At 43.7% G+C, this 12,054-nt stretch overlaps 1 protein-coding gene across 3 annotated transcripts in view; it reads right to left on the reverse strand.

The window, feature by feature from the left end:
• The window catches only part of BORA (BORA aurora kinase A activator), a 32,981-nt gene that overhangs the window by 3,457 nt on the left and 17,470 nt on the right, over nucleotides 1-12,054 (reverse strand). For all 3 annotated transcript variants that reach the window (XM_075562984.1, XM_075562985.1, XM_075562983.1), the window contains 2 exons: nucleotides 10,072-10,685; nucleotides 1,555-1,686 (listed from right to left, as the gene is read on the reverse strand). In XM_075562984.1, coding sequence (XP_075419099.1) covers nucleotides 1,555-1,686; nucleotides 10,072-10,685 — 746 coding nt within the window. The remainder of the gene's footprint in view (nucleotides 1-1,554; nucleotides 1,687-10,071; nucleotides 10,686-12,054) is intronic.

Here is a 12,054-nt window from a genome sequence, read left to right on the forward strand (position 1 = left end):
GCGTTATCCTGAAACTTCCAGGGTGAGGAAGAGACTTGTCTTTAACGCTCTCAGAGAGATACAACGGAGAAAAGGGAAGATAGGGGCTTCCTCCTATTGCGTCTTATTATTTATTTGGAGACATCCAATTGCCTATTTGCTAGTGTATATAGTGTTTATTAGCAATGGCCATATAAAATTAAAGATTTTAGTGGCTAGAACTGAAAAATGATGTGTTTCTTCATGTCTGAGCACAGAGTTATACTCATCATTCAGGGTTACATCGAGTCAATTCTGTCTCATGGCGGGGAGCTGGGTTCTGTGTCAACGTGACTGGGCAAAGATTCTCAGTGGTTTGACAACTGACACCTAGTCATCCCCTTCAGGACTCAACAATAATCAACTCCATGATCGGATCTGCTGTGAGCAGCCAAACAGTTCTAAGATTAGGTGGAGTGCAGCCGCCAAACTCAGGTCACAGGCCTGCTGCAATAGAAAAAAGGTTTCTTCGGGAGTGTGGTGTGGCAGGCTTCTTATGTAGGCACTGGAAGCCTTGCTTGGTTTTTGGTGGGTCTGACTCAAGCCTCCGGTGCTTTGGAATCAGTGGCTTACCATATTGCTGCCAATCCCAGGAGCCATCAGCAGCCAGCCAGCTGACCTAGGATTCATCAACCTTTGCAGCCTATGATGTTCCTACCAATCCGGGTTCATCAGCCCCCAAAGCTCCTCAAGTCAGAAGCTTCCAGCTTGCTATCTGACCCACAGACTTGGAAGCAAAGAGGCCTTGACTACTGTGCGAGCCATTTTTCTGATACAAATTTCTTTCCTTATATACACGTGTAAGCATTACAGGATGTTGCTGCTTGAGCAAAGGAACCAGGCCACCACACACGATGACCCTATGTGTTACAGAGAAGAGCGCCATTCCGTGGGCTTCAAGGCGGTGACACACTGCGGGGCCCTCTTCCCAGGAGTTCCTGGAGAGGTTCAAGAGAACACCAAGGGTCTCCTTCGTTGCATGTTAAAGTATTTATTACCCAAAAAATATTCCCACCTCAGGGCGTCGGAATCTGCAGTGGCTATCACTGGCTTTAAGAAGACAGGCCTCGCCTGTAGTGCTTTTCATCTGATGTACAGACTTTTCACCATTATATTGTTTACCTCACAATCAAAGTTCTTGTTAAGACCTCTTATAACACCTGTGGATATTTACATGCGTGAAAGGCATCAAATATGAAATATTTCAAAAACAAAAGACAATATTCAGAAGTCTCTGACACTCAAAAAAACTAAGAAAATTTAATTGTAAGGAACTTATTTTGAGTAGGGCTCTCTCCTCTCCCATAACTACTCTTACTTGAACCCTCATACTGAAAGAACTAAGGAAATGTTTTGATTTAAAGTAACTTGGTGCTGTTAAATGAACTGCAGCAGGATGAGCCACAAGCATCAACTAAATATTTCTAAGAGAATGTGGGGAACAACATTTGGGACGAAAAGGGGTAGGGGGAGGCACATTTAATAAATGCTCTTAGCCTACTGCCCTAGGAAGCTTTGGCTTCAGTTTCTTCATACCTTTGTATTAAGAAATGCAGATTTATTCTTAACGCCACTGGTCTGCGCATCGCTTTCTTCGCCGTAACTCTCCGCCCCAACCGTATCCATGATGTTGCTTCCGTACGTCTGTGTAGTGTAGCCACTGTCCATCTGACAGGAACAAGAAGGAGAAAACCACATCACACCTCGGGAGAAAATGTCAACTCGTTTATCAGTAGTAATCATAAAATTCCTAGGAACACAAAAGTTCAATGTTTAAATTCAGTTCCTCACTATGATATCACTCGGTAACACTGCAGTGTTGGTCATGTTGAATGAGATGCTTGGGGATCACTTCCCAACTCATTTACCAAGACGGTCCCTACAGACCTGAGCTGCACATCTAATTCCATCTACCCTCACAGAATGCTACCACTGCGCCTGCGGGAGGCCATCGGGTCAATTCTGACTCACCGTGACCTGAGCATTCAGAGCAACACGCATTTTAAAAGGTTGGCTATGTTACAGTCACACCTAATGGTTAAAATAAAAATGGCAATTTTATTCTACATATACCGTTGACTATTGTTATTAGTTCAACACCTTGCATTCATTAAAATTGTAGCATTTCAAGGAGCAGTAGAAACAGAAAAGAGGAAAAAAGCAAACTCACTTTGGGACACATCAGCATTTACTGAGTGATTAGAGATACCAACAACCCCAATGCTTCACCAACCAGGAAGGTTGGCAAGTGCCCTCCTGAGGTTTCCGACCGCTTCAGAGAGGTTAACGTCCACTAATGGCAAACAGTAGTGCGGCAAGCCATGACAGAGCACCGCCCTACAAGTCTACACACCCCCCGCCAGGCTTCATGTCAGGACATCCTGCAAACTAGAATCAGAGGGGAAGAAAAACAATATGCCTTTGTTCCTTTACAAATCCAAAACAGCTTAGAAAGTACCCTCTATCATTTGTAAGTTTAAGAAAAATAATTCTAGTTTCCTGGGGGGCCTATTTCCCGTTTCTCGGAGTGAAGGTTTATCGTTTGTGATGTGTTCAACGGATTCCAACATTCCACCTGGGAAGCACCTCAATCCGTTACTCAATAGCCAGTTAATGAAAACCATAATGATCCGATCGCACCCAGAAAGTCTACCAATTACTCTGGAAGTCCATCCATCAACTACTGACCACTGCCAAGCAACGGGGGCCTGTCAGTCAGTCAGAACCAACACCTGCCTGAATCTATCCAGGGACAATGTATTCCACCATACAGGAGGGTAGTTTCCCCGTCAGAGGCTCAATGGGGACCCTGTAACACGGCTGACATGCCTCTCACCTTCCTGTGTGCCATCAAGTCAACTTCAACACAGTGGCCTGAGGTGACAAAGCAGGGACATCCCCTACAGTTTCTGAGGCTGTCACTCTTATGAGAGCACATCTCCAGGCCTTTCCCCCAAAGAGACCATGCTCACTGTCGGCAAGTCGGCTCCAACTTCAAACATGCAGGACAGGGCAGATGTGCTCTCGTGGGAGTCCGAGACTGAGGGCTGGGACCAGGTGTTAATCCTTACCTTGAGCTAAGACACCACCATCTTTTAACCATCTCTTTCTTCTTCATTGATCAGGATGCTGCCTATTTGTCTAATTGTGAGGATTTTGGAAACCTCGTGAAAAATGCAGAGAAGTTGAAGCTGTCGAAGATTTTGTCTGGCTTGGATCCAAAATCAATGTTTATGGAAGTAGCAGCTGCAGGATCAAATGTCGTGTTGCATTAGGTAAACCTGCTGCACAAGACTTCTTTAGAGTGTTGAGAAGCAGGGATGTTACTTTGTGGGCTAGGGTACGCCCGACTCAAGCCACTGTAAATTCAATCTCCTCAAGCTTGGGAAAGTTGGACACGGAATAGGAAGACTGAAGAATGTATGCATTGAATGGTGGTGGAGAACATTGAAAGTACCGTGGACGGCTAAAGGACAAACAAATCTATCTTGGCAGAAGTTTGTCCAGAGTGCTCCTTAGAGGCCAGGATGGGGAGACTTCATCTTACATACTTTGGGCACGTTGTCAGAGACACCAGTCCCTGTGTTGGTCAAGTGGAGGGGCCCTGACTAAAGGGGAAGGCCCTCAGGGGTTGATCTCATGGCTGCAACAAGGGGCTCAAATGGAACAACTGAGACCACAGACGGGACCAGTGTTTCCTTCTGCTGTACAGTTGCTCTGGGTCGGAAACCTCAGGAGGGCACTTGCCAACTGTCTTCTTCGTGTAAATATGCTTTTCCTCCCATATAGAGTACAAACAAAAATAAAAACCGACACGAGGGACAAGGGAAATGAGGGAAGCAGAGGAGGGGAAAACTATTGTAAGATTTGATGAGGACTTTAATGTCAGATTACAAGGTTGACGATATGAAATGTCAATCCCGCCTAATTTACAAAAATAAAAACCCATTAAAACAAAAATGCCATCAACGGGCTTGGTGCCCTTCACAACTAAGCTTCTGTGGACCGTCTACACTTTATCTCATTACCTCGCCTTCTGAACCTTCCTTTCACTCTACGTGGCCTACCCCACTGTGCCTGCCCCTAATTCCTTCTGTTAATCAACTCTCACTCCAGAAGGTCTGTACCCCCACCTTGGCTTCCCCCCCGCCCCCCCCGACCACTCTCTCCTTGTGAAGCCCCAGGGGCTCTGCTTCCTTTCCCCGACCATGTTTCCGGGGTTCCAACCTGGCTGCTGCTTCCTCATCCTGCGCAGTCCCTGTGGCTGAACTTCCAAATGCATTCACTCTGCTTTCATTACACAGGTACTGAGTCAGCTCGCTCTTCTACCCAGGTCAGGCTTCCACACAAGCACTGGAGATAGAGACATCCAAGATGGCTGGGTAAAGGGTGTGCTAGTCTGGCGAGAGCAGGGCAAAATGTGAAACCGTGTCATGAGATCCGGCCTGGCCGCAGTGATCAGGAAGGTTTCAATGAGGATGAAACAACGTAGTCAAGAACTAACGAATTAATGACCAGGTAGTATAACAGGAAGTGTGCCAAACAGGTTCAAGGAGGAAGCGGGGTAGTTCAAAATTCGGGAGAGCCGGTGAAGACTGAGACGGAGAATGGGGAGACACAGATGGAACTGCACAGTCAAGGCCCTGTCACCGCAGGAGAGAGTTGAAAGGTCATACTGGAAGCAGATGTGAAGCCTCAACCGATGATGGTACCGCAAAAAGAAAGCAAGGGAAGAAGACAGAAACAAAAGAAATTAAAGACATACAAGTGAAAAACTCAACAGGACCTTGTGAGGTAAAGCTGAGACCATTATGCGGAAATTTAGACCAAAAGGCGGCTTTAAAACAATACGAGACAAGTTAATAAAGGATGGACGTGCCCGGAAAGTCCAATGGCAAACAGTGAGGACAGGATGGCCAGAAGGGAAGGAAAAGGCCTGAGTTCCCACACTGTACCGAGGCCAAGGGCAGAATCCAAGGGATGAAAGTAAGCCAAAAGATCAACAATGAAATTTCAGAAAACTGGGCACAAGAGAGGGAGCCCTGGTGGCGTAGTAGGTTACTTGCTGGGCTGTGAATCACAAGGTCAGCAGTTCAAAAACACCAGCTGTTTCTCAGGAGAAAGCTGAGACTTTCCATTCCCATAAACAAGTGCCGATTCCCCGTCTACAGGGTCACTAGGGGTCAGAACCGACTCCTCAGCAGAGTTTGGTTTTCAGTTCTTGATGGGACAAAGGAAAGGTCCTAAGTATTTCCAAAGAGACAAATGAACGATACTTTAAAAAAAAAACAGGGCACTGAAATGCTTTCAGCCCTTCACTAGCAATCCAGAGATGGGATCAATGAAAGCATGTCTTCAAGTAAGGACAGGTAACTACTTCTAATCATCCAATGCCTTGAAACGTGCACTCTTCCTCAGAAAGCTACTTGAAAACGTGTTCCAGTAAACCAAGAAGGAAACTAGCACAGAAAACAGAACTCTAACCCAGTAGAGAAGCCCCTTTGTGTATGTGTGTGTACAAATAAAAATATGCAGGCACCTATATTAGAGGGCTTCCAAAAGCTCACAGAAAAATAGGATGATGGGATAATGTAATATTTCCACAAACCTCTGGTGTGTGTACACACACACATAAAAGCGTAAGTTTTAAAAAAAACTACAAAAAATTGAGAAGTTTAGACAGAACTATCAAAGTGAACGTTAGCTATTGTTACGAAGTTAAAGTTCTTCCAAGATGAAGAACCTGACAGCACTGTCTCCGGACATTCCGGTGATGTCCCTGGGAGGGCAGTGTCTCCCGGATCTCCCAAAGAGTCTGTGCGTTTCAATCTACAGAATGTTAAAACAGCAATGTACCCGAGGAGTCGAATCAAGTTTCTTTAAATGTTTTGAGAAAAGAAGTCTGAAGGGTCAAGATCAGGGTTTAAAGGTGGACAAAACAAGGTTTCCCAATGGAACTCTCTTAGGACAGCCTTATGACCCTCTAAGAATAAGCAGGTGCATCGTTATGATGGGAAACAAAATCTCAGTACACTATTCTGGGGCTTTTTCTCACCTGTGCACTTTTCAATTTTCTTAAAACTTCTTCATAATACGCTTCCTACTTCCCACTAACATCCTATCTCTTTCAAGAAAATCTGTCAAGATTATTCCTTCAGAGAACAGGTATCAGGCATCATCAGAACAAAAAATCACAGCATTGTGAATGAGGGGGAGTGCAGGGTGGAGACCCAAAGCCCATCTGTAGGCAACTGGACATCCCATTACAGAAGGCTCTCCGGGAGGAGACAAGCCAGTCAGGGTGCAGTGTAGCAACAATGAAACATACAACTTTCCTCTAGTTCCTAAATGCTTCCTCCCCACTCCACTACCATGATGCTAATTGTGCCTTACAAATCCCACTAGGCCAGAGGATGTACACTGGTACACATACGAACTGGAAACACAGGGAATCCAGGGCAGATGATCTCTTCAGGACCAGTGGTGAGAGTGGGAGGGTGGAGGGACGGGAGAGTGGAAAAGGGGGAACCGATCACAAGGATCTACATATAACTTCTTCCCTGAGGGATGGACAAGAGAAAAGTGGGTGAAGGGAGACATCGGACAGTATAAGATATGACAAAATAATAATTTATAAATTATCAAGGGTTCGTGGGGGGGCGGGCAGCAGGGAGGGAGGGAAAAACTGAGGAGCTGATGCCAGGGGCTTAAGTGGAGAACAAATGTTTTAAGAATGATGAGGGCAATGAATGTACACATGTGCTTTACACAATTGATGCATGTATGGATTGTGATAGTTGTGAGCCCCTAATAAAATGATTTAAAAAAAAAAAAAGATTATCCCTTCAGAATGCCAAAAAAGTCACCATGACCTTCTAAGCTGATCCCTCCGCCCTGAACTTAATGGGCGGGGGAGGTCCCCGCAGAAGCGGTTCAGATGGGCGGTGCACTGTGGGTCAGTGTTAAATCTAAGACTCATTCCTAATGAGAAGTCATTTCAGAACACCATCTCCACGAGCTTTGATCGAGCTTAAAGGACGGGTGCAAAGACCATCGCTCTGAGGTACCTCATCTTCGTGCAATGCTTTTGGCACCCAACAAGGTCGAGTCTGTAGAAGTCAAGATGCTTACTTAAAACTGAATGCCAAAGCATGCAAGATCCCCCCGTCAATGGCTAGCACATCAAATGTCCATTCTACATAGGTCTGGATTCCAGGCAGTTTCTTCATTTGTGGAGGCTGGTTAAGTCTTCCTGTACTTAGCTTACCTCTGGGGTCTTTCCAACTTTCTTAAAATGCTTGATCCATTAAAAAAAAAACAACTCGCTTTATACAAGGCTAACTTCCTATAAACCTAATGCAACACTTCAGTGATTTTGGAAGATGTCTACTTGCGTTTTGTTAAAAATTTGTTATTAGACCTGATCTACTGTTTTATGGTACAGAAAGATCCTGGCTTTGAAGGCAGATACCTGAGGCTAATAACTCAACTGTTACTGAGTAAACTGTCCGCAGCTGCCCACAGATTGCAGACACTTTCAACATGTTTGTTTGGGGAAACTTGTCCATGCAGTGACTGGAACTCTAGTCGCAATACTTGCTTGACTTAATCTTGTGTGTGTCTCCGTGCATCAACTTATTGACCATCTCATCCGTTAGTTTGTGAAGTCTCTCTCATTTGTGCATTAACAGTGTACATCTGGCAGTTATGAACTGCGGTATGAGGCAAGAGTACTGCTGGTGGTGATGATTAATGTTGTGTCAACTTAGTTGTGATTCTCTGTTGTTTGGCAGCTAAGCAGTGATATCAATTAGCTGCAATGTAACAGTGCAGTTTAGCAGTTATGTAATGATGTAGTCAACCTCCGTTTTGTGATCTCAGATGGCCAGTCTTCATGATCAAATAGTGCCTATTTTTGCATCATGATGCGGCCTTTGGAACCTAAACATGCTGTGAGATGTGTGTGTGTGTTGCATACACAAGAGATTTCAAAAAGTCTGTGGCATCCCTGACTCCCATCTGATCCTGGCCAAGGATGTGAACAGCCTGGCTAACATGCAGAAGGCACTGGACAGTGGATTGTGGCAGATGCAGTCCGGCTTAAGTTGATTAGGCTATCATTTGGTCTTCTTTATGATCCACTTAAATTTGTTCTAATTTTTAATATTTTCTGCTTTCTTTTGGAGGTTCGCATCTGCTTTACTTTGTTACTTCTTGTAAGTATGCTTGTTTGTTAATGTTTTTCTGTATACGAAACCCAGCACAGGAAACCTGAAGAGCCAGTAACTGGATTAATGGCTCCTTGGGGGTGTGGCAGGGGCGGTTGAGGGAAATGGGGAACTTTTGAAGTTATGTGTGTATATATAACATTTTTGGAGTGCCTTGCACATCACGATACTGTGCAAACATCAGCTAATATTATGAGATAGTAGAAACTTAGGTTAAAGAAGAGGAAGTCTAAAAGCAGACCACCAGGATTCAAACCAGGGCAGTACGCCTTAGTAGTGATATGAAGTAGTCAGACCCGTGCTTCCAGGGTCAATCAGAGCTACAAGAGGCCAGCTATGGGATTACCAAGCGCTGGGTAAGAAGTGCCTTTCCGACTGTTTTAATTAAAGTCTTTTAAAAACCAAAGGCTACCATAATCAGCGGAACAAACGTCTCTGAAAGTGCTGGCTCTGAAGTTTATCTGCCAAATGCACCCTGGACTCTTGTTGCCACATACCGCAAACTTCAAAATGTAAGACTACACAACAATGTGTTGGCTATAAAAACCACATTATCTTTAAAGAAAAGTACGAAAGTACATTCTGATTTCATTCCTACACAATATCAGAAACACAAACACTATTACCGTATTTACTCGAGTAGAAGCTGAGGCACCTAATTTTACTACAAAAACTGCATTAAAAAGGAGCTGAAAACCTGGCTTATACACAAATATATACTGTATGTTTTTAAGTACTAGACCCAAAATCGTATCTTTGCAATTGAAGATAATTTTGAAAGCAAATGAAATTCTGGGAGGCTGTTGACTCGAGCATTCTGTAAAAATACCTCATCCTTTCCCCAGAAGCCCTGGTGGCACAGTGGTCATGTGCTGGGCTGCTACCAAGGTCAGCACTTTGAAACCACCAGCCACTTCTTAGGAGACAGCTAAGGCTGTCTACTGCCATAAAGAGCTCGGGTCTCGGACATTCCCACGGGCAGTTCTGCATTGTCCTACGGGGGCGCTATGAGTCAACACTGACTCGATGGCAGTGAGTCTGGTTTGCTTTGGTTCTCATCCTTTCCTGCTCCGCATACCACTATGCACTGGGCCGCTAACAGCAAGTCAGCCGCTCCAAACTGCCAGCACCTCAGTGATAGAATTATTGTATATACTCAAATATAAGCCGACCCGAGTATAAGCTGAGGTACCTAATTATTACCTGGGAAACCAGAAAAACTGATTGACTCGAGTATAAGCCTAGGGTGGGAAATGCAGGATGTGAATTAACACAGAGACCAGAGGGGACAGACGGAGCGCAGCCACAGACACATCCTTACCAGTTCAGCTGCCGGCGTAAGTGAATCACTACGGGTGCTTCTGCGAATTGGAGCCCTCCATGTCATAGGACGGCTCTGATTGGTTAGATGTGAGTAAACAAACATTCAAAGCCCTACAGTGTCAGCGGGGCTTTGAATGAACAGCAGAGGAACGGCAATCACCCACGAGATGTTACACCTTGCTGGGGTACCACTGATCCGTGTATAAGCCAAACCCCAGTTTTTCAGCACATTTTTTGTGAAAAACTTGGCTTATACACGAGTATATATGGTAGTTTCAGAACCCCCTGGGGCAGTTCTACCCTGCCCTACTGGGTAGCTATGCGTCTAGAATCAACTCAGTGGTAGTAAGGTCTTTTGGAATTTGTCCAAATTTGACTTGGGTTCATCTGATGTTGATTACAAACATACGCATAGTTTAAACTTATCATATAATGCTACTTTCTTGCACATTCTCACAACGGGCAAGATGAAGAACCCCAAAGGACCAGAGCAGTAAAGTACCTGCATGTTACTGTTCTCAGAGGGGATGACACTGCTTTCTGCAAGAGGCACCATGCACATATGAGAGTGTTCGATACTGAAAGCGATTCCACTCATAAACTCAGCCACGGGGAGACTCCGATTGTGAACCACCTCCTTTAGGTGGAACGGGTCCTCGTCGGCTGTGTCCGCGGGATCTGCCATATGCACGGTGTTATTCTCCGCCTCCACCTCGACATCCTGCAAGAGCGCCAGATCTTTCTCAGAGGCGCTGGCCTGACTCTCCGTGAGAGACATGGCTGTCACCACTAAATGTGTGCCATGTGGCAAAGCACCGCTGTCCACCTGCTGCTGCTGCACCCCGGCAGCAGCATCTGCGGCTGCTATCGAGATGTCAAGGGGAGGTGTGTTCTCTTTCTCTTCATCTTCGCTGTGAGTCTCAAGGGCAAAAGGAATCCGAATCAGCGAGGCCCGATACTGAGCACCACGGCCACACATCTCCAGTCGCATGGGAGACCAGCTGTGAACTGAAGAGTGGCCATCTCGATAAGGACTTCCCATGCGCGGATGAGTAATCCCATGAGGAGTTGGTCTAGATGAAGCATCCGGAGAATGAAATGCAAGCTTCCTTTGTTCTGAAAGATTGGGAGGGAGGAAAATCAGCCCTTCAAGACCATGACAATGGAAAACTACACACAGCATCCATGTTTCATGTCAGAAAAAAACCCTGGATTCCTACAAGTGTTGGGTTGTTTACTGAAGTCAGCTGTTACAAAAACAATGACAGATGTGTTTCAATAAGCAGGGTAAGGCTCCTCAAAACACCATTGCTCTGGCATCTTCCTCCTCTAAATTACACAAAGTACTTCACTCCTAGAGGATTATTTTCTTATGTGCATAACAATACTGTTCATGTAACAAGGAAGACCCCTAGCAATCTTCTGAAAGCTACAACTTAATAGCAGAACCTGCTAAGTGTAATATATAAAAATCTACTTGTATGTTAATGTCAAATACTGCAAGCATCATTTAAAGGCAAATGAAAAACTGGCATACAGCATCTGCAACCATGAAGAACTTAACAATGACAGATCAATTTTTATAACTTTAATTAAAGTTTTAAAGAATGGGAAGCAGCAACGTGATCTTCCCAATGGTAAATAAACATAAATAGAATTCAGCTTCCACAGATAATGTTTTTCAAAAAGGAAAAATTAAAGCCACGAGTGACTATAGGTTTAAGAACAAAAAGGAAGCTGCAGCTGACAATGTCCTCTAGAAAAACAAAGGGCCAGCAAACAATAAGGAGTTTAATATCATTAATGATCAAATTATAAAAAAACCAATGAGTCCTTTGGTAATGTGCCACATAAATAAACATTAAAACAAATGACAAAAATTTCAATTCACACATTCTTTTAGGAAAAACTTTAGCAAATTCATCAAGTCTTAAAGCCTTCACTCCGTAATTCTACTGTGTATATAAAATAGGATGTATATATAATGATAACCAGTAGTTTTGAAACAAGGAAAAATTAGGGGAAAAATGTATATATGCATCAATAGCTAAAAACAAATGATGCAACATGAAATGGGATGTTATAATTCCTATAGATCATGTTTTAAGACTAACTGGCTAAATGAAGTATGCAAACATTATAATATTCATAATTCTTTATGAAAAATGGTACATAATTATGTACACACGAGCATAAGTGTAAACCTGCACATATGTTGTATGCAGGAATTATGTACACATAATTTCTAAATTATGAGTTACTAGAAAAACATAATTTTACAATTTCCAAATTATTTTACTATAAATAGGCTTCTTCATTATAAGGTTTTCAAAAAAAATTAGTTTCATAAAAAAGAAAATATGCACATGTAAAAATATTCATATATACACGATGCAAATTTACCTTAAAAAATTACACACTTACATTTTCCTAAAATAGAAATATCACCTTACTAAGGTTATAGGCAAGAAGGCACACGAAACAC

This window comes from Tenrec ecaudatus, chromosome 11 (genome assembly GCF_050624435.1).
Source record: "Tenrec ecaudatus isolate mTenEca1 chromosome 11, mTenEca1.hap1, whole genome shotgun sequence".
NCBI lineage: Eukaryota > Metazoa > Chordata > Mammalia > Afrosoricida > Tenrecidae > Tenrec > Tenrec ecaudatus.